The sequence below is a fragment of the Barbus barbus genome (assembly GCF_936440315.1).
Source record: "Barbus barbus genome assembly, chromosome: 30".
NCBI classification, from domain to species: Eukaryota; Metazoa; Chordata; class Actinopteri; order Cypriniformes; family Cyprinidae; genus Barbus; species Barbus barbus.
In genome coordinates this window covers 20096552-20119917 of record NC_136758.1, presented here as the reverse complement: position 1 = coordinate 20119917, position 23366 = coordinate 20096552, and the positions used below count along the sequence as shown (strand labels likewise).

General features: G+C 36.9%; 1 protein-coding gene across 1 annotated transcript in view; it reads right to left on the bottom strand.

Moving 5' to 3' along the window:
- The window catches only part of LOC306850193 (VPS10 domain-containing receptor SorCS3-like), a gene marked incomplete at both ends in the record, with an annotated part of 51930 nt that extends 30066 nt beyond the window's left edge, over positions 1-21864 (bottom strand). Inside the window, 5 exons of the mRNA XM_079385689.1 lie at positions 1387-1460; positions 1636-1794; positions 1885-1984; positions 6361-6428; positions 21289-21864. Coding sequence (XP_079241815.1) covers positions 1387-1460; positions 1636-1794; positions 1885-1984; positions 6361-6428; positions 21289-21864 — 977 coding nt within the window. The remainder of the gene's footprint in view (positions 1-1386; positions 1461-1635; positions 1795-1884; positions 1985-6360; positions 6429-21288) is intronic.
- Positions 21865-23366: the final 1502 nt, after the last annotated feature.

The window sequence follows — 23366 nt, the reverse complement described above, 5'->3', positions numbered from 1 at the left end:
GAGATATTTTAAAAAAAAGAAAAAAATTTGTTGAGACAAGGAAATTAAGAAAAAAAATTCTAATTTTACAACAAGGTTTAATTCATCAGTTAAAACATCAGTTAATGCATTAGGTATAATGAAGTAACCTTTTTACAGCATTTATTAATATAGATTATTGTTAATTTATAACCCCTGGTTTCACAGACAAGGCTTAAACCTAATGCCAGACTAAAATCTAAGTCTGAGCTTGTTTCAAATGAGAGAAACTTGCTCTGACTGATCTTAAAATATAAGTTTCTGGGCTAAGGCACATTTAGAAATATTGCTTAAATGTCCTAATTGAACAGGGCCTGGTTTAGTCTAAGCCCTGTCTGTGAAACCAGGCCTAAATATAATTTACTTGAACCTGAAATGTCAAAAATGTTTTAGTATATGTAGAAATTAACATTAATCAAGATTAATAAATTGTGTAAATGTATTGTTCATTGTTAGTTCATGATACCTAATGCATTAACAAATCAAACCTTATTGAAAGTTTTACAAAAATAATAAAACACCTTCAGTAATTTCAGTCAGAGTTCCAGTCTAAGATTAAAGCACTTCTCAAAATCTCAGTCTGAAAATAACCCCTCTTTCAATTATCTGTCTGAGGTTCAACATCTCTCTCAATCCCATTCAGACATTAAACTCAGACTTGGATAATTGAAGGGGGGGGGTTAAACATTCCTCTCAAACCCAGCCTGATACCGAGACCTATTATAGTCTGAGGTTAAACTTTTCCATTTTCCCTTTCTGTAGTCACCAAACCTGACACAGCAGGGCTTCAGAGACACAAACACAATCAGAACAGTATATGTGTGTGTGCCACAGTACAAAGCAGCAAAGAAAAGATGTATTGTATATATTTTTAAAAGGATGTAGAGAAATTTGTGTGTGCATAGGAAAGTTAAACCCAGGGGTGAAGACATGTTGTTGGTTGCCTCCACAGCTCATCGAGCATGTGACAGGCAACCAGTTATTTTGACTACACCTCACACAAACTCACACTGATGGGATTAAAATATAAAATCTGATCAAAATTCCACACATATGCTAATATAAAGCACAGGGGAGAGAGAAGTGACATGACAGTGAGATAGATGGAGGTAGATAGAGAAAGAGAGAAGGGAAAGAGACATGCAAAGCGTGTGTATGTAAGTTTATCAGTGTCAGTGTTTTGGATGTAGAGAGTGGGTTTAATATTGGATTAATTTTCAGTCTGTGATAGTGTGCGTACGCGGGCAGGTATATTCTTGCAGTCAGATTAATTTTCAGTGTGAAATTGCACTGTAGGCGTGTTACATGAGATTGATGAACAGTAAAAAAAAATTACTCCGTGTGTGTGTGTGTGTGTGTGTGTCGTACCAGTAGAATCGCCCCGGAGTTACTCTATCATGAACAAGAATCCACTTTTTACCGAAGTCCACCGAGCTATAAAGCTGCAGCCAAAAGAGAAATAGACACATTCACTGTAAGATCCCTAACTGCAGCCAACAAAGGTAATTATCTTGCTCACACTTAATTATCCACATTATCTGCTTTTAATTGTTCAGTAGAAGTAGAACCTCTTGAGGCTGTGCAAGTGTGTGTGTGTGTGTGTGTGTGTGTGTATACCCTCTGATCATGGCTATAGGCCAGTATCCAATTCTCCTGAGTAGGGTGAAACAGAAGACTCATGATATAGAAGTTAATATTGAACTTTTGAAAAGTGGCTCCTTCATCAGAACTGATAAGTAAACTACTCTCCACCTCTGGATCAGATAAAATCAGGATCTGAGGAAGAGGAAGAATTATATTAGCTTGATATTTTCTATCTGACAAGTTTTATACGTCCGTATCTCTGATGCATTTGAACACACTCACCTTCCTCTTATTGGTCGGACAGACGTACAGATAGCTCAGCATCGTTCTGATCATCACTTTATCTGTCAGCTTCTCATATGTCGTCCCAAAATCTACTGACCTACAAATACATACAAAGATCACTGTTAATTTATTTAAAATATGGAAACACTTTACATTTGTTACTATTAGTTAACTGCATTAGTTAACATGAACTAACAAAGAAAAAATATTTCTAAATCATTTATTAATCTTAGTGAATGTTAATTTCAACATTTTTAAGTCGTATCTGTAAATATTATTTAATGGAACTTAGCTAACATGAACCAGCAACAAAAAGCTGTATTTTTATTAAATGAAGTTTACAAAGATGTATAAATACTGTAACAAATGTATTGCTTATTATTATTTAAAGCGATAGTTCAACCAAAAATTAAAATTCTGTCATTAATTACTCACCCTCATGTCATTCCAAACCCGTAAGACACAAATTAAGATATTTTAGATGAAATCTGAGAGCTTTCTGACCCTGCATAGACATTATTTTTGTTTTCTTTGCACACAAAAAGTATTCTCATGGCTTCATAACATTATGGTTGAAACACTGATGTCACATGGAGTATTTTAACAATGTCCTTACTACCTTTCTGGGCTTTTAACGTGTCAGTTGAGTTGCTGTCTCATATGAAAACAATATGAAAGCAATATAAAGAGTATTTCTAGGCAACTTAAACATGTCTTTAGACTTTCATAAATTTTAAGATGTTTCCTTTTCTTTATTGTAGAGACTTGTGTGTCATTGACCCACACAGACATTTGATTTCAAACAAAGCAAAGTGAAAACACAAAAGAAGAACTGAGTTTTTTTTTTAAGCCATTCAGCTTGTCCTAAACAGGTGTGACATAAGCATCATGTGATTTTGAATATATATAGCTGTGTGGATCAGGATTTTGGACCAGTTCGACACAAACTGCCACTCAGAAGGACAGAAACCTAACAACCAAAATGTCCCTTATTGCCATCATGGCTGGTTAGTACAAAAACTCAAAATAACATGGACATGTGGACAGTCTTTTGCCTTTTTATTAGACAGGCACAATAAAAGGTGACAGGAAACATCATGGGCCATGTTAGAACCCGAATCCCCCATGCGAGCTCTATAACTCGACGTGTCAGGAGCACAGCGAAGCTGAGATTTTCAGAAGTCATTGGCGTAATTAACTGAAGCTGTTGTGTATGCGCACGTCTCCGTTCCATCGGAACTCATTAACACCGTCTCTTTTCCAGCAGGTACGACAGCAGACAGGAGAGTCTGCCGAACTCTTACAAGTATAATAACGCTAATGGTTTTAGGCCAGACAGTTGCTGGAGAGGCACATGTGTATGTGTCGTCTGAAGCATTATCTCCTCGAGTGCTCATCTCTGAATGTGCTGAAAGTGCTCATACTCTGACACTTTTACCATCGGATACAATTACATGGCCGTTCAGAGCTGTTGAGGTTATTTGGGTTGTGTAAGCTGTAGCGGCACAGGTGAAGAGGAAGATGGTTCTCTGAGCGTCCTCGAACAGTGCTGAGTGCCTGCCCTAAAAAGCTCCTCTGACGTTTCTGGTCCGGTCAAGCTTCCCTCTCGCTCTCTCTCTCCTCCAGCAGATCTGCACTGTACTCAAGAGGACATTACTCCTCCTCTCAGGACAAATACGCCTGGGTACGTGTGTGTGATTTAACAATCGCATGGGCAGGCTGGATACTTTTTAGAGCATGTATCTTTATTTTAAAACACAGGAGAGTGTGATTAACTAGCTCCTCTGAATGAGCCGTGATTTGTCTTCATTTTTTTTCTCCTTTCATGCCGCCAATAGCAACATTCATTAATCATTCATACTGTTATTACCGACATCATTTACTACAGCCTGCAAGCTGAGCTTTAACATTCACCTCTTTTAATAAAACGATGCCACATCCCTCCCCCCCGCTACTGTCTCTCTCTCTCTCTCTCTCTCTCTCTCTCGCTCTCTCTGTCTTCTGTTCGCTCTCTCTTTGTTCCTCCTTCTCTCCCATTCCTCCACTTTCCTTTTCCTCATTTCCTGTTTGTGGAAGTTTGATAATGGCTTTCTGTTTTTTCTCTCTGTAAACCCCCCCAGCTCACCTCCCTCTCTGAGTGACACACACCAGGAGAGGAAATCTCATCAGGGCTTGCAGCCAAAAAGAAATTAAACAAAGCCTTCCTTCAAGGTGATTGCAGTGTGTATGTGTGTGTGAGCGCGGGCATTTGTGTCTATGCACGCGTTTGCAGTGATGGCATGTTGATAAAGGATGATGTCATATTACATATCTCCCAAAACATATCAAGTAGTCTGTTTAATTATTGCAACATTGTTTTCATTATTCTTTTAATTAAAACGAACAAAAGTCCGTCCAACAATCAGCTGTACTGATGATGATGATCACGTTGCGCTTGTGGCTACAATTACTCTTTAAGTTCAATTCCATTTACATCCAGGTGTTTTTGTGTAAATCACAATTTTAATAAGTGGAAAAATCAAGCACAAACTTTAATAAATAGAGTAATTAAATTTAAGGTGCAGAGACGTGGTTATATTGTATTATTAGGCTGATTTAAATAAAACACTAATCATTTTAGTTTGGTCCCAAAAACGTAATTATTAATATTTTAATTAAATTAATGACAAAAAAATTGTCAATTCAACATCTTTGAAGCCCCATTTCCTTTGCAGGTCCGAACAGTACAGAAGCATAAAAGTAAATGGGCTATACTAGTTCAGACAGAACCAGTTAGCCATTAAAAAATTGAGGGTCTAAGGTTTTTAAATTTAATTAAAGGTACTTTAATCGCAGTGAACTGTAGATTTCACTGGGAGACATTTTAATGGATAAAATAGTTTGGAAATGCTCAAGTGAGAAACGCCCCAGTTGAGCGGGGAATTTTTAAACAGACCCTTTCAGACAGCCAGAGAGAAATGCACCGCAGCAGTCTAATCTGAAACTTAAAAAAGCATACTAAAGTACGACGAGCTTCTCAGCAACTTGTAAAAAGACAGAAAAAAGTGTTTTGTGAATAGTGAGGGTTTATAAATGAGTAAATGTTTGTTCTCTGTGATGTGAAGTCGAAATTAATGGGGGAAAATTTTCAAAAAGTGATGTGACAGAATCTACAGTCAGTGCTTTCTTTCTCTGTGTACAAGCCTGGCTTACACAGCTACCTTGCAATCCATTGTCTACACACTATGACAGAGAGAGAGACAGAGAGAGAGTCAGGTCATGGTACAGAGCGTCCCAGGAGAAGACAGGGATTAAGTACTTCACCCAGGGGCATATCAGCAGTGGTCAGTGAAAGTGCTTCCAAGTAGAATTTCATTCCAGATCTTTGCCATTCATATAGTCTGCTGTACTTGCCACTAACGCACTTGTGGCTAATGTACGAATATGTGTTGATTTGTATTGGGCTGGAAGCGGAATACTAATACCACAGCATTATCAGATCGTTTCATTCAGGCTGTTTCAGCAATGCTGCAGCAGTTAGAAGGTTAACACCAGTTACTATTGGAAGAATGCAAGCTTTATGTCCCTGCCCTTTTCCTAGCACTGTTACAAAATGGTCCCTGTACTCTCACTATAAAATACTGAGTAAAAAATATAGAGTCCATAACACACACCCATGAGGAACGGCAAACTTTACATACAGAAGGCGTACAACAGAGGATTCTGTATTTACATGAATTTATGATGAGCTGCCCCTTGTGAAAAAGAAGTGATCTTAATTCTATTGAGCGTGCACTAGTAGCGTGCTTCAAATCTTCAAATTAAAAAACAGTTTCTTAATACACTTTTTTACACTTTAAAATAGCATGTAATGTGAAATTAAATGTTTTAAAGTAAATTTTAATAATTAAAACTGTTCCTTAATATTACATTTAAAGTTAATAAATTACATACTAAATTGCAACTTCATCAGTACAAATGTGCAATTACAAATACATGCTTAACAAGTTTCAATAGAAATGACATAAATGTATATTTTAACTTACCATAAGTGTCAGTACTTTCAGCAGTAGACTTTAACCATATTTCGAAAACAATAGGAGTAATTGTGAAATTTCATATAAAGATATACTTAAATCCAATCTTCAAAAAAGCACATCAAGTTAAACTAATTGCATTTAATATAAATTTAAACTAATTGCAGTTATCATGCAATTATCATCTCACCCTGATTGGTCAATTATGTACAATGTCTGCACACAATTGGTCAAGCTACTTTTCTGTCATTACTTTACAGCAAGATTCAAAACAATAGGAAAACCAAGCCAAATCCCAGACACTTCAGGCAATTTAGAAATTCCAAACAGGACATGTCCGGGAAAAAGAGGACATATGGTAACCCTATAAGTTCTCTTTTTAAAACAAGAGTACTTTGTTTTCTCAATGGGTGCCAGAGCACTGATGCTCATTTTCCATTCACAGAAGTAGATTTACCTCCATAGCGAACTCTCCGTCACGGTTCCCAGGTTAAAGTCGAACAGTTTTGTCAAAATCAGGATCACCTAAAAGAAAAACACGCAGACATTTAACAAATCACCCAGCAATCTCCATTTACACATTTCCCCAGCTACAGCGCTCTTAATGTGCTACACTAAATGATAAAATGTCTGTCAGCCAGCCTCGCAGTGATGGATGAGAGTAAATATCATGTGTGAATTTTATTATCTTGAGATGACAGCAGAATAAGAGGCAATGCACTCAGAGCCAGGACAGCCTGATGGAGGTAATGATGATCAGGGGAAGAGAAGAGAGAGAGAGAGAGAGAGAGAGAAAACCACATGATGCTGTACACACATACGCTAAAACACAAACACAAACACACTCAAGCTGTCAAATGTCACGCTGAAATGTGGCAGGTAAAATGCTTTGCTCTTCCCACCTGACAAAACATTCTGAGCACACACTCATAAACAACAGTGAACAAACGAGCATCTGTCTTTCCACTGTGAATTTTTACCACAAAAAAAAGAAAGGGATAGAGAGAGACTTTGAATCAAAAGCAGACAGTAAGTGGTCCCTTTGCGACTGTGTCTGTGTGAGAACACAGTCTTCAGTATCGCGTCCACACATTAATGAATATTAGTCTAAAAGTTGTTGGACAATTTATTGGACAGTCGTACAATACATTTCACTACATGTCGTACTATGTATGTATATGTATGTGACAAATAAAATTTGAATTTGAAAAGGTCCAATATTTCATTTCACACTCCATGATTGTTCCCTAATGAGAGTTCAGTCAATAGGACTATTGTCATTAACCTAAAAGAAAATCGAGTAATAATTCACAAAACGGATGCAGATGCAAACACAGCCGTTATAGGAAAACCTATTCCAGCCTATCGGCAGTCTGTGTCTTTACTAACGCCGCTATACCGGGTCCTGTGTTTGCGTATGCACAACCTTCACTCCTCACGGCCCCACCTGTGACGGGACATTTTCATCTGAGGTTAATTAACCAATCAGAGGAGGACAAACTATTAGCATATCCAAATACAGCATATCTGAAAGAGCAGAACCCCAGTCAAACTCACTCAGCTTCCTGAAGCAGCGAAACCGCCGTGATACTAGAACTAATTACATCTCCTGAAAGAGCCAAAGAAAGAGAGACCAGTGTCCATGGGGCTGAAAATGAATATTAATATCAAAGTCGAGGTTTCTATTGTCTGTTTCTATGAGGTCAATAATATGTGCAGGGATGCTATGCAGATTTAATTACATTTGCATATGAATGGTGGGTTTGATCAGTTCATGTTCAAGCTAAGATCAGATTCAGTTTAAACATGAATGACTTACTGACATATTGCAGTCAATACGCTGAGGTCTGTTCAGTCGCTTTATTCTTTTAACCTCAAATACATGAAAAAGCTTCGCCATTACATTCATCTTTTTGTTCCTCTACCTTTTGTTCTTTCTGAAATAAATGTTTCATTACATGCAAAACATGTCAACATTGTTGAAGACTCAACATTCCTGTCTTTTTCAGCTAGAGCCGGTATGTCATAAAATCTGTATTACACGCCGAATTCCACAAATGAACATTTCCATTTCCATAATTCCCATATCTGTTTCATTTACTTTATTGCATTTGCCCATGAAATATGATTATCTAAATTGCACCCTATAGTGCTGTGTATGGCCATTTTGTTGTGCTCTGCGTGATACCATGGAAACAACTCCTGCTAAGACCAATCAGTATCTACTGAAGGCTGCTCACTTGACAGTGACAACAAGTAGCAGTGAAGTCAAAAACAATAACCGGCGTAAAAACTGACGATATAGTACTACTAACATAGCTGATGTGTCTTCCAGAGGAAGCTGACAATACTTTTTACAGCTTTTGAGACCGAAACAGCAAGACATCACTTTAGGAACCTTTTTTTTTCTTATTTTTTTCCCCCAAACTGGACGTTTAAACTGCTGCCAAGGAGCATTAAAAAAACAGTAGGATTAATTAAAAGTGTACTGCATGCATGCATTTTTTCATATTGTAAATATGAATATAAAATATAAAAATACATCAGGTGTATATAGAAAAAAAGGCACATGCAATATGAACAACCAGACATAAACAGTGTCTACTGAACCTTTATTCTGTGGCCCAATATTTAATAATGTTAGAATGAAATTTAATATATTATTACATTAAACTATAATTTAATAATTCAGAATATTCAAACATTAATGTACACTATGTGTTTCAGCCATATTCAATAAGAACCGAAATCAATTCTAAGTCATTTCCATTTAGCCAAAGTAATATGTACCCAGTGGCTTGAATAACAATGCTTTATTTTATTAGTTTTTTTAATCATAAGTATATCAGTACAGCATCTGTGCCTGCAGAATTCCACAGAAACCATTACAAATTTCTGCAAAATTGCAAGATACACACTGCATGCTCATTTATTAGCCAATACTCTGGCAAATTTTATGATGCTTTTAGAAACGAATAAAAGTGAAGTTTTTAACATATTTTGCCATATTGCTATAAACGCATTAGAGGTCTACAATCTACATGTTTACCCCCCCCCCCCCCCCCCCCCAAATAAATACAGAAAACATAAAAAAAAAAATTAAGCAGACTTCCACGTTTGACCAATTCTCACAATAATGTTTAAACTATTCATAGTAAGTGCCTTTTTGCACAAATAAGCACCAAAAAATGTTTGATTAATTTTTTCCCATTGATTACTATTTTCCAAGTGACTACCCTACTAAAATTATTCTGTTTTATTTATGTTGTTGTGGACCATGACATTTTGAAGAAGACTCAAGGCTATTCTCAAAGAGGACCATAAGCCTTTTAAAATCCACCCATGGGAAATCATGATACACTTGTAAACTTCAGCTTTTAAGCTATAACTTTTTAAAAATGAAATAATATATGGAGTGGGACAGGTTGACATTTTAAATCAATTTGTTGACTGAAAGTCTTACTTTCTTCATTTTTCTTTTGAAGCCATTATAGAATGTTGTATTCTTTCTTCTTTCTAAGAGAAGAATAAGGCCTGTGAGGGTTTTTTAGTTTCCTAGCCACAGAACATAAATGATACTGCTCTTGGCTTAACTAAATGCAACTTGAACTAGGGAGTATTGTTGCATCAATAGCTAAATTTTGGCTTCAGTAGAATACCAGCCTCTGGCACCTCAACTAAATCAACATCTTAAGCAACTAATAAACAGCCTCAGGCAAAATGAAATGAAACTACTGAACGAACTGTTAAATAGGCCCAGTGCCAATAATTCATAATTATCTCATAATTTCTAACAAATTAACATGGGTAGGTGATTAAAAAGTCTATATGTTGTGTGTCAGTTTTTCTGTCAGAGACTTTGTTTTCAAACACTCGAAATGGAAATGAAATGGAACTACCTGCTCATTGTTCCACTGGCATTCCAACAGCAGAATGCAGTCGGAGCAAAACACTGAACATTCTACAGAACAACACTGAATATAACTGCAATACTGTTTCTATAAGAGCAGAGAAACACGTTGATTGTGATTGTGCTCTCAAAGGAGTCACGCAGCACATTGTGACTTTTGTTTCTCTCTGGTGGTCTTCGCAACTCATATCTCAGCGTTTTTGGCACTAATTTGTTTCTGTGTACTGTAATACACCCCCTGTGTTAGCGCCAAACTGAAATTTATGCTCACAATTTGAATAAAATACAAAGGAATCTTTATTCTCTCATAAATCCAGTGATCATGAACTGACTGGGCATAATATATCAGTTTAACTCTAGTGGTAGAAATGTGTGCTTTGAGTTTATGGAATATTAATCCAACATTCCTCACTTTTTCATTTTCCCCCCTTTTCATTCCCTTTTATAGTGTTTCCTCCTCAATCTGTCTTCTAGTGCTCTCTGAGTATCATGTTTAGACGTTGCCGTATGAATCAATAAACCTCAAGGCATTAAAATATGTTGCAAAATGGAGGTAGGGGATGGGAAGAAAAAGTAGAATTGATTTTTTAAAGTGGTTCATTTTAATAAAATACAGCTGTATTATCATAAGCTTCTCATGTCTGAATAGTATAACGAGGTAGGGCAAACATGGAGGTTGAATGGAAGGCTTGCATTCATAGTATCATAAATTTAGCGGTAGTAATCAAATCTCAGATACATTTGTAGTACTATATTTGCTTTTTTGTGTCCGGTGCTTTATTTGGGGCTGTAGGGTATCGTACTGCTTTACACTCTAATGGTAAACCATCAAGGTAAATGAAAGACTTTCTGCGTTTTGTGTTTGCAAGTAAGTCAGAGTTCTCACAGTGTGATTTGAAATGCAGACACTCATAGCATGAAATAGAGTTTATGAGGATAATACACACAATAGATGAATTTCAAGAATGAGTTTGTGCTTTGGGGCGAGAGGCATTTTCTCATCAGTCACATAAGCAAAAGATGTGCACTCTCACACACATACACACACCTAGAAAAGGAGAATACTTATTCATATTTATGTTTTATTAATGCTCACTGCTTTGCCTTAGGAAAATCCACAAATCATTGCATTGCTCGATTCTGCCTCGCTGAAAATTTCAATCATTTTCACACACTTCTGGATCTTATTTTGTGTTTATTCACCAGAAAGCCTGGGGGCCACACAGGGCCATAATAAAAACTCTGTACATTATCCAGCTCCTTAAACATAATCCTCTAGTACACATCTGCATATGAATATACATGTGTGAATATAAATGACCTTCATATGCATCGCTCTGAGATGATTCCCGGTTAGAGCGCAAGCAGGTGCATGTATGCACACACATTCATACGCAACACACATACACACGCAGTGCATAAAGTTTCTGCTGAGAGCAGCAGCCTTCATAACACTGCCAACAGCTGGGAGCTTTATTTTACTGCATGATATAAAAAGAAACCTTCCTGTAAGCATACACATAAACACACATATAAATCTTTACGTGTAACCAAACTTGGATATCTTGTGCATATTTTGAGCTCCTTTTTTTTGCAATGTGGGTTTATAGTGAATGCTTGTGCTTTTTTAAAATTTTTCTATTGTTTATTTTGATTCTTTCTGTAGCTTTTCTACAGCTTAGCGAACTGGGCATCAAATCCAGACTTCTGGTTGCAAAACTCCTTGAATCTTCAGTCGTGTTCCACGCTTCATTCATTCTGACGAATCACTGGCACGTGAGCTTCTGCCAAGATACATACACAAACAAATCATAAAGTCATCAGCCAGTACTTTGGCTACTTGTTTTGCTGTCCTTTTTTTACTTTTTATTTTCCGAAAATGTTGTCACAGCTGTCCAGAATTCTAAATTTTGAGAATGATCTCAATTAAAATAAACGTTCATAAATAACCAAATAATATCTTAATTAAAATCTGAAAATGTTAAGGTGTAGGAATACATATTTTTTTACAATAACAGAGGAAGGTCTTCACAAGCATAAAATTTAGCTTAACATACACATGATAAATGAGTGCATGTCTTCCTGATGGCTTTATCTCGCCCCATGTAATGATTACATGCAGTTAAAAGTGCTCTGTTTCCGCCTAAAGAAATATTCTGGACAACTCTGACATTCTGCTGATTACCACAGAAATTAATTTAGACTTTCAGAGATTTATTCCTTGGTTACAAAAGCCAAACACAAATGCCCTTATATACGTATATCTGTGCAATCATACAGCATTTGAATTTAATTTGGAACATTAGAAACATACAATTCATCATACAGTTTTTACAAGTGTAAGTTCTTTAAGAATACTTGCTTCACACTTTAGTAGTATGTCCCCTTTCACTGTAAGCGCGTTACTAAACAGAGTAATTTAGTTTTTTTTTTAAACTGTGAGGCATATAGAATTATTATTTTCTTAAAACAATCAAATTTAATCCTGCTCAGTTTCACTGGTGTCAGGCATGTTTTATACAGGAGTGAATAAACAGCTTCAGACTATTGCCTTTGGGGAGCAGGTGTGTATGTGTGATGTATGTGTGTATCTGTATGTCAAAAAAGCAGTAAATAGAGCCTACCTTTAAAGAAAGGAGTTTTTTCTCCTTCGGAAAATCAATGTGCTTTCAGTGTTTCTTTGTCTAGAAGAATAGGACTGTCTGTCCTGTGAATCCAGGTTGCCTCAAAGACAATAAAACCTCTGAAGAACCCTATGAGATACAGATCTCAACTATTCACCTGGAGAAAGCCAGTGCTGTACCTCCACACAAGTAGGTGGTGCTGTCTTCAGTGTCTACAAAAAACGGTAAACTTTCTAGTGACTAAAACTTAAAAATTATTCATAACATGTACCAAACCTGACACATGAGTCTGGATAATCAAAATATAGTGATATTAAACTATAGTGTAGTTATTCTATATTATATTAAACAAAGATAATGCAATATATTTAGTCTAAATTGTGTTCTAAACTTCCATAAACTAATGAACCCGTGAATACATAATACATGAAAATCACTTTAACTGGCTACTTAAAGGTTAAAGTATGCTTTTTATATTTTACAAGCCTAAGTTGAACTATATATCTTATTATTATAATTCTCCTAACTGCAGACCACTGGCATTTTTTTAATCAACTGAAATGATTTCTTTTATGGAAAATCAAAGGAAACTGCACCCCCTGGCTGTGTAAACTAGTTTAACAGAGACAAAATGTAATGTTTGTCTAAGGCATTTTATTTAACTGAAACAACAACAAAAAATAAGCAAAGAGAAAGACAGACTATTTATTGTATAATGGCTGCTGAGGAGAAACTGAAAGATGCAGCAACAAATATGAAGAAAAAGAGAAGAGCTTTGTTTTTTGTCTTTGAAAAAAAAAAAAAAGATGTTAAAAGTATTAGATGAACAATAAGCTGTTTAACTCCCTGAAAAAAAATGCAGTGAGATTATTGGCCCATATAAAGCGGTAAATATTCATGGCCCTTCTCCACACAATGTTAAACAGAGGTGTTAGTCATTTTTAAAAGGATGTAGCCTTTTAGAGGAGATTTATTTTTCAGACTTGCCACAGAACATTAGCGCAAGCTGTCGCTGGGGTTAAAGGGCTAGAAATATGAGAGAAAGTTTTGCCATTGACATAAAAATAGATAGAACTTAGCTGTCATCTGAACAAAGTCAAAATAAAGTCAGCCTGAAACAAAAAGGTTGCATCATTAACATTAAAGACACTCAAGGGATTTAACTCTGCTCCATGTAAACACAGATTCTGTGATGTCACTTCCTTTCTGTGGCAGAACTGGGTTATAATAGCTTGCTCTCTAAATTTCATGTGACCTCTATGTTATGCTATTTTATTTTGATCTGACTTCCTTTGTTTCTTGTTCCCTGGCTTCCTTTGCTCTTTCACCGCAGTTCTCTAGAGTCTGGATACCCACTCGACCTCCGCTGCCTCTGCCTTTAATTAAAAAGACAGAGAGACAAGCTGACTCTCTACAGACCGATAATTAGACACACACACAGGTCTCAAAGACATTCACAGGCATACACACACATCAGTGCCAAGCACGCACACACACACACACACACTCTCTCTCTCTCTTTCTAAAGACCAATGACAAATGCTCTCATCTCCCATCTCCAGGTCACTTCTGACACTTGCTCTCTACATCCTGGGAAAGTGTACAATAACCACAATTAATCTGCATGCTCATTAATATTCAGTACTGTGACAAAGCATGGATAGCAGCTCATAATGAATAAATCCGTCACAGCGAATCCCACTGGAAGGAAAAACAGGTCACTGGTCTGCATATATTTGAATGTGAAGGGTACATGGCCACTTTCACATATTATTACTGAGCACAATTTTTATTGAGAAAAACAGTGGCCCCAAAAATATTTGGACACTTTATCCTCTACAATATTTCTGTATTATATTAAAAAGAAGAAAAAAAATAAATTAATATAATATTACTTTTATTTTTTGGCATTTATTATAGGCAAAAGATTCCACAAAAATAAGTTTGTTCAATTTCAAATTTAAAACAAATATTTCATTCAAAATGAAGAAGTAGATAGACACTTTCTGGTGGAACATGACATAATTAATGTGATGAGCTACACCTGTAGGACACCACTGTAAATTTGAGGGGAACTGATTTCCCCTGTGACAATTTATTTTATTGGTTGCCTTTAGAAATCCATTTGACTAAGTAATTTACTAACTTGGTAACACTTCAGTATAGGGATCAATTCTCACTATTAACTAGTTGCTTATTAGCATGCGTATTATTAACATATTGGCTGTTTATTATTAGTACTTATATTCAGCATATTCTAAATCCCTAATCCTACCCAATATCTAAACGTAAAGCGTTACTCCACCCCAAAATGAAAATTTTGTCATTAATCACTTACCCCCATGTCGTTCCAAACCCGTAAAAGCTTTGTTTGTCTTCGGAACACAATTTAAGATATTTTGGATGAAAACTGGGAGGTTTGTGACTGTCCCATTGACTGCCAAGTAAATACCACTCTCAAGGCCCAGTAAAGTATGAAAGACATTGCCAAAATAGTCCATCTGCCATCAGTGGTTCAACAGTAACGTTGTGAAGCTACGTGAATACTTTTTCTACACGAAGAAAACAAAAATAATGAATTTATTCAACAATTTGTCTCCTCCACATCAACGTAGCGTCATTTTGGAGAGTATCCGCTGGACGCAAACTGCGTACGCTGTTCTGTGTCAGCCGTGCCACACAGATACGTCTTATATGTTTGTTTACGCTTTGATTTGAACGAAAACAGTGTATCCGTGTTTTCTGGGCCTTGACAGTGGTATTTACTTAATGGGACAGTCACATGCCTCCCGGTTTTCATCCAAAATATCTTCAATTATGTTCTGAAAACATTGTGTTCTATAAATTATGTTCTATAAATCTCTCTTTATAATCCAATATTATCAGTATTGCAGAATTATTAGTATAAAATGTTATTAAAAAGACATGAAGCATGGATATGATTTATAGCACCATTGGGTTGCTCACATTCACACTGACAGGATAAAAAAGGAAAGGGAAGATAGAAAATGAAGTATAAGCAATTAATGGATGTCATTTAAGTTGATTATGCTTAATTTATGGCCATATTTCTATTTTTTTTTTCTGGATGTTATTGGGATTTTGGTTGTACAATAAACTGAACCTGAGATTTCATACATTTTGCATGGCCTGCTACAGACATAAAGAGCTATAGAAAGACCAAGGACATTTTTAATGCATTCAATATAGTGATGAGCTTTAGCCAGTTTAGTTTTCCCACCTTGGTATATGTAAAATGTATTACTGGTCAACCTTTTAATTCAAAGGAGGACTGAACTGGCGAAAGTGTTGTATTGCAGTCCCCTTTACAGAAGTGACAGTCAGAAATTTGAACTTGATTGAACTCTACCACAGTTGTGAGTTTCAGCAAATATTTGAGTGATGGAGCTTTGGAAATGTGCACATATAGCAGAATATCCTGAAAAGAAGATCAGGAATATAAAAAGAAGTCTAATTATTTAGGTTTAAGGATGACTTCAAGGAACCACTAGATTTGTACATGTAATCCTCTAATATAAGATTGCTAAGCTTTACAACATTTTTTTTTACAATGACAGGAGAAATCATTTTTTAATTCCAGATATTTATAATCCTCGGCTGTCGAAATGCTGAGAGTAGGGCTGTTTGTTTCACTTTCCCTCCACTTTGTACATAAATCCCTGTGCTGAGCAAATGACAAATTATTTCAGTTTCAAACTTTTATTGGTACTGGATATTCTTATACTTTGAGAATGGCTGTGTCTCATAAATCATATGATTTTAAAATGATTAGTGGCACAATACATGAATCTGTAAAACATGGAGTTTAACAAAATATATTCACATTGCTCTGGTAGTTTCTAATAATGATTATGAGATTTCAGGGTTTGAGAGAATAAATCCTGAGGTTATACAAGCAGCTCTGCACATTAAGTGACAAATTATAGAAGACATAGAATGTGCATAGATTCACTTGAACATATAATTCTTAAGTGTAATGCAGGTGAACGGATATGACTTGCTGTCCATAACAGAGGGACTGAAGCTCTAAAATGCCCCTCTACACTACTTTAGCAAGTTTTATGAAGTCAGTTATTGTATAGCTAATATCAGAAATACAGGTTGATGCCACAGGAGGTAACTACTCTACTTTAGATTACATGAACTTCAGAGAACTTCATTTTTGTATTGAAGTGCTGAAACTTTTTACATCTTTCATGAACGAATTACAGAAAAAGGAAGAAAGGAACAAAAAAGACATGATTAAAATACACTACCGTTCAAACATCTGAGATCAGTAATATTTTCTTTTAAGAAATTAATACTTTTATTCAGCAAGGATGCATTACATTGTCATTCTATGTCATTCTAATAAATGCTGTTCCTTTGAACTTTCTATTCATCATAGAATCCTGAAAAAAAAAAAAAATCTATCACAGTTTCTGTGCATATTGTGCATATTTCTTGACCACCAAGTCAGCATATTAAAATGATTTCTAAAGGATCATGTGACACTCACGACTGGAGTAATTTAAAGTGAAAATTAAATAATAAATTAAATATGAAAAGATACTAGAAAAGTTATTTTAAATTATATCAATATTACAGGTTTTAGCATTTCCTGTAGCAGTTAATCTTTGATGTATTTGCTCCATTGTAATGTTCTCCATATTTTTTAAACTGTTGAAAAATATTTTTAAATGCATACTCTTTGAATAAAACTCACTTTCGTTCAAGAAACTTTTATGAAAAGTGACTTGCTGCAACTAAAACATTGGCATCCTCTCAAACCGCCCTAATATCGAAAAGTCCTTTAAAACTAACCAGGCTTGATGTGTTCCCGAGTCAGAGTGTTTACTGCCACTCTGCTGCCCCAAGATAGAGAGGACGCGCACACATACACACCAATACACACACAAATGAACATACACTCACTCGCGCACACACACACAAACACACACCCACAACCACTTTGGCTGTCACTCCAGAGTGAAAATGTTGGAGGATGTGTAGACATTTGGATGGACAGCCAAACTCTTCAAGGACATCCCTCATGCTCTCCACAGGCCATGAATACCCACACATGCGCGCACACACCCTTGAAAGTTTCACATGAACGCACGCCTCACTTGGGCGTAGTTGACGGCCATCTTCCTGTAGGGCATCAGCAGAGCATCAACATGAAACTCCAGCGCAACAGACAGGCAAAATAAATCCTGTGCAACCTGATTGTACAGCCATAATCTGTGATTCTCTCACAGCAGGTCGGAGAGTTTTTTAGAACGCTAAAATCACTGCTCGATCACAATCAAACTCCTGTGGAGCGACTTCCCCTGGAGAAGTGCTTCCTTAGCCACATTTGCATAAGATCTGTTTTGTCTAGACAACAAAACACATAAACCCCACCTTCACAATGATTTCTTGCCCGGCGGGGGCTCCTCTCAGAGAAAATGTCATTGTGGACTTTGGAGGGCAAACTATGGATCAGGACCCATGGGCAAGCGTAGCAGAGGCCACAAAATGATTCTCTTGCATTTCCATCATCTTTATGGATTTTCATTGATTGTTTTTACAATTGAGACAGCAGCCAAACAGCCTCTCCATTGCCGTGAATCAAAAGTGAAAGCTTTCAGCTTTCAGTGACATTAGGCCTAAGAGAGTACGCTTTCAGCAGAACACAGTTTCTTGCTCTCTCTTGCACACACACTCACACTGCTTCAGGAAAACTGCTGAACGTTACGGATCAATTTGGTCGCTAAAGCCACTAACATCAAAATATAGCAAATGCTTCAAACATGCAAACGTTACTCTAGTTGAAAGCCGTACAGCATGAGTCAAACAAGTATCATCATAAAATGTAAGTTGAAGCTGTGTTCCAACTGGTAGAGTCTCTACGTTATGTTCTCTTTACTTAACTACAGTTGAAGTTCACTTAACTTGAAAAAATGCATTAGTTCAAAACACCCTGCAACGTATAAATAAACAAAACTTGAGTCGCTCGTACTAGATCCATGTGTGTTTATATAAATGTGAATGTATTATTATTTAATTAATATATATTTTAAAGCATTAAAAAGAGTAATGTATGTTGCATTGTCTAATATGAAAACCGGACAGTGTAATTTAGTTATTTTAAAACTGAAATAAAACCACTCCATCACATTGCAATAAAAGCAACTACTTATTTTACAGTTTACAAAACCTTTTAGTCTCAAATACTGAGAAATATAATTTTCTTGAAACTATAACTACACTGTCAGACCAACAGTTAACACAGCTATCTGATATGGATTACGATGACTCCTTTTAACCTTTATGGAAGTTTTGGATACATCGATTTTTAATAAAGGGACCTCTAAATATTTGTGTTTCGAAGATTAACAAAAGAGTTGTGTGTGTGTGGATTGACGTTATGACAGAATTTTCATTTTTAGGTGATCTGTCCCTTTAAGATGACGTAATAACCTGTAAAGTGCACTTCTCCAGGCACTTACAATCGAATGGAACACCTTGTTTCTTATTCTTCCGTGATGTCATCACACACACATGCACGGCTGCAACACACTCTCTGTGACACCTTTGAGTGTAGCTGTATCCTACTCTACAGGTATCTGTCCATCTGCTCTCACCTTCTGGAGCAAACAAGGGTATTTAACACAGGCTGCACTATAATAAGAGTACAAATTAGCATCACCATTATTGCCTATGCGTCTTAGTGTGTAAATAGGACTTGTATGTGTGCGTGTCAGTGATTGAGCGAGGTACAACAGAGGTGCGAAAGGCCAGACATTAGCTTTATCACTTGTGTGGTAATAAGACAGAGTGTCTACAGGAAGCAACGGGAAAGGTTTCACAGTTGATGAAAACTGGCATGACAGAGGGCTTCATTTGTTGCTTGCCGCTGAGAGGCTACCGGTATCATCTCTTCTCGTGCTAACATAATTTCCTAAACGGATCTTTTGAAAATACCATATGGGCCTCATTTTTCATTTAACGTCATGATTGTGTGAGATGCTTTTTTTTATATATATTATTGAACGCCTATTGAACAATTTGGTGCTTCCTTATGTATAGCAATGTCAAATGTGTCAAATCAATACAGCGAATGTCTGTGTGCAATGCAATAAGTGTGTGCATGCCAAGGCGAGATAGAGTCAGAAAGAGTTTGCGCGGATGCTATCTGTTCTCTGACGTTCAGTTTGCATCTGTGGCATCGCAAAACATCACTCATGCGGTTTGGTGAAAGATACTCCAATGGCATCAGCAGCACTGCAGAAACACGCACGCACACATAAATTCTGCAGGTATTGCTCTGCCAATCTAAAAGTCTGCTGACAGAGTCAGTCATTTATATTTTAGATGAGGCACAGAAATTGTGAAGGAAAAGGAATGAGTTTGGGTTACAAAAAATAGGTGTCATTCACACTCAAAACACAGCAGCATATGGAGAAATACAAACAGAGCACCCTGTGTGCTAGAGATGTAGATATCTAGCAGATGCAGCAAGTAGATTATTGATGAAAGAAATTGATTGTTTATAAAGTAAAGCGGTGCAGACAGATAATTGACAGTCATATTAAAGTAATATCAATTCATTCTTCTGAACTGTGCACTGAACCATGCTCTTATTGGCAGGTTCTTGTGAGACATCTGCATCCCAGATCAGATGCCATAATGACGTATGCATCAAACCACAGGTGATGGAAAATTAGATGAAAGTGGTGTCCGAAATCCTGTACGTACTTAATATACACTGGATTCGAACAAACTGCATCTCATTGACATTGTCTTTCGACATATGATTTACTGACAACAGCTGCAAAATAATGGATTCAATATTTAGCCACAAGAAACTACTTTCTGACCAAAAGCACTTGGCTCACAAATCTGAACCATTTTTTTCTACTTCTCTCAGCAACCATGGCCTTGTGGGACAGAAAAGTGTCCACTAGCTGCACACTTCATTATCTCAGCAGATGCAATAGGTCATCTGGCTATTGCTTGCCTACAGTTTCATAAATACTATATATTTTTTGCATATCTGTTGTAAGGAAGCACAAATACAAGTACACATACTCAGATATGAGGGCAAATGTCTAAGTTATGAGACAATAGAAACAAGACTTCTTGTATGAGAGGTGTTGCTCATAAAATACATACAAATAAAGGCACAGTAACAAAACTCAATACAAAATCTTTCATACAATATTTACATATTAATCTTCGAATCTGCCATATAAATAAAGAGTTCAGGAGAAATTTCAGAGAAAGTTGAGTATGAGCACAACAGTGACAATAAAAATGAAGGACTATTATGCTCAAACATACTTTGAAATCATCAGAACAGAGAAATGATTGTATGGGTGTTATGAGAACTGGTGGTTTTCAATAATCGATATAATCATTTATGGAAAGTACACATTCATTAAAAAAACGTTAATATTAAGAGGCGGCAGGTTGATTTTTCTTTTCATTTATAGATTCTGTTCTCACTGCCTGTTAATTTGTGGTCTGTCAAGTGCTTGAGAAAGGAAATTGTGCGCTTTTTACCCATGCTTGGATGGTACGCCTTGGTTGCGGAGTCTCTGCTCATAAACACAACAGAGATTTTGTTTTGTTTTTACTATAAAGAAATAAAAAATGTGACGCACGCGTCTGCGCGAGCTGGTTTTGCAGCTGCCGCGCACGAGTCCTGCGTGTGAGCTACTCCAGAATATCAAAGCCATCACAATACAAAACTACAGATAAGATGACCCACTTGTTCCATTTTAACTTTACAAGTGTATATTAGTAACAATTAGCAAAGTATGGCTCTTTAAAGTGAACTACGCTGGATAAAGTTTACACTCACGCTGCTGTTGTGTCCGGACCACAGCACCATGGCCTGATTATGAGCCGAATCTCCGGACAGAGCAAAGGTGGACGTGATTAGGTGTGGCTCGTTCTGTCTCGGGCTCTTCCCGGTACCGTCAACTCCTCCAGTACGCCTGAACTCGAACCGAGAACCGGCCGCACTGTCAGACGGGTACAGATTGCGCTTTTCTCTCCTGTTCACTTTGGTTTCCTCTGTTGGATAAACTTTTCCGTCTTTTTCTTCAGCTGGGCTTTTCCGTTCCGCTCTGGATATGTGCACGTTCTGCTCTCTCCAGGACACGAAAGGAGACTTTCTGCGCGCTTCGGGGGAAAGTTGAGCTCCATCAAGTCTCCATATCCAGTTTTTATCAGTGCTGCCGTCCGTTGCACTTCCAAAATCACGGCTGTTAAAAGCTGTTGGTTTCGCGTTCGCTTCATACCGGAGTATTGGTGCGAAGCACGAGGCGCAAGTGATATCTGAGCGCGCTGGGAGCGGCAAGAGAGCGCAAAGAAAACACAGCGTCCAGTACGTCCAGCTCGACTCGAACCCCAAGACATCCTTCATCTTAATCATCCTCCCTTTCATTTTTTTCTTTTAGACCCTATACCAAGTCCACGTAAGTTCCCTTAAAATCCCAACATAAACACCTAAAATAACTTTTCGCCACGGTAGGGACGTTAGAGGGATACCTGTATAACGGTGAATGTGTCTGATGTGCGGGTTCGGTCGGTTCTGAGCGGGGTGTAGTTACCGGAGGGGTGGAGCCGCTGAGCGACACGCTCTCACTCACTCACTCCGGCTTGGATCGAGATCGGGAGCAGAGTGTGTGACAGGTGCGCGCTCGGGGTATAGCGATGGCCCCGAGGGTATCCGCGAGCAGAGACATCTGGAGCAGTCGAGACTGCATCTTTTCATATTAATATGTAAGCAGGAAAACAGATAAGCTCGTCTGCCATCACATCAGTGAGAGATAGATTTTAAATACAGAAACAAAATGATAACCATTGATAAGTCTTAATTTAAGAAATGAATTTAACAGTGACTGAGGCTCCTTAAATAAACTTATAATTTACGCTCCCTGTTGTCCTTACTGACACACATATCTTAAAGAACCTGTATGTATTACTTTTCTATATACTGGCAGTGCATTGTGACCACATCTGTCTCAAAATATATGGCACAAAAAAAAGCCATAAAAGCACAGCAGAATATGGTTATGAAAATTTAGATTGTTATTCCCTTATACTCTAGCTATCTAATTTCACTATCAATTCTGCAGATTCAAAGTGGTAAGTTGCTTTGAAAATACATGATAAGAAATGGTGTCAAAGATAACAAGGTGGATTGACATGGAATCTTTTCAATCTAAATTCGGATGCGAATGAGGTTTCAGAGCTTCAGTGGAGGGAGGGGAAGGAAGGAATTTTTTAACACTTTACATTTTAGTTTGTTCCTTACACAAAGCTATAGAAGTTTTAAAAATTTGGGGTGTCTCAATCAGCTCACAATCAACATTTACACAATGTACCAAAATATAAACAGTTTGCTATTTGTTTAATCAAAATTAGTTTGCTTAATATGTTTGCTTAGAATTGTTGTCAGGTTTTCTTCAGTCTCTTAAACTGACAGAAATGATGAACAAAGAAGATCAAAGAATATTCAACATGATACCAGAAAGATATTGTCCCTGCATAGTGTGTTATACACCGCAATATTGTTCATAAATACCAGTGATGTTTTAATGTGTGACTGCATAATTGTGTTGCAGGAAATTGAGTCATCTCTGTCCCAATTTTAAAGTTTATCAAGGCGCTTGTTAGTGCCCAAATTCATGTCTGCAATAGACTGATTGACAACATAAGGATCTAAGAAGCAGAACGAGTCACATCAGAATCTAGAAGTAGTTTTTGGTCATTGTGAAAGTTCTCTTTTTGTGTTTCACTAAATAAATAACATCATACAGGTTTGTACAGGAGCCAGTTTCTGCCTCAGATTGAAAAATAAAGATATGTTTAAAATAAGAAATAAAGTCACATTGTGAGAAATAAATTTGCAATTGTGCGCCATAATGTCAA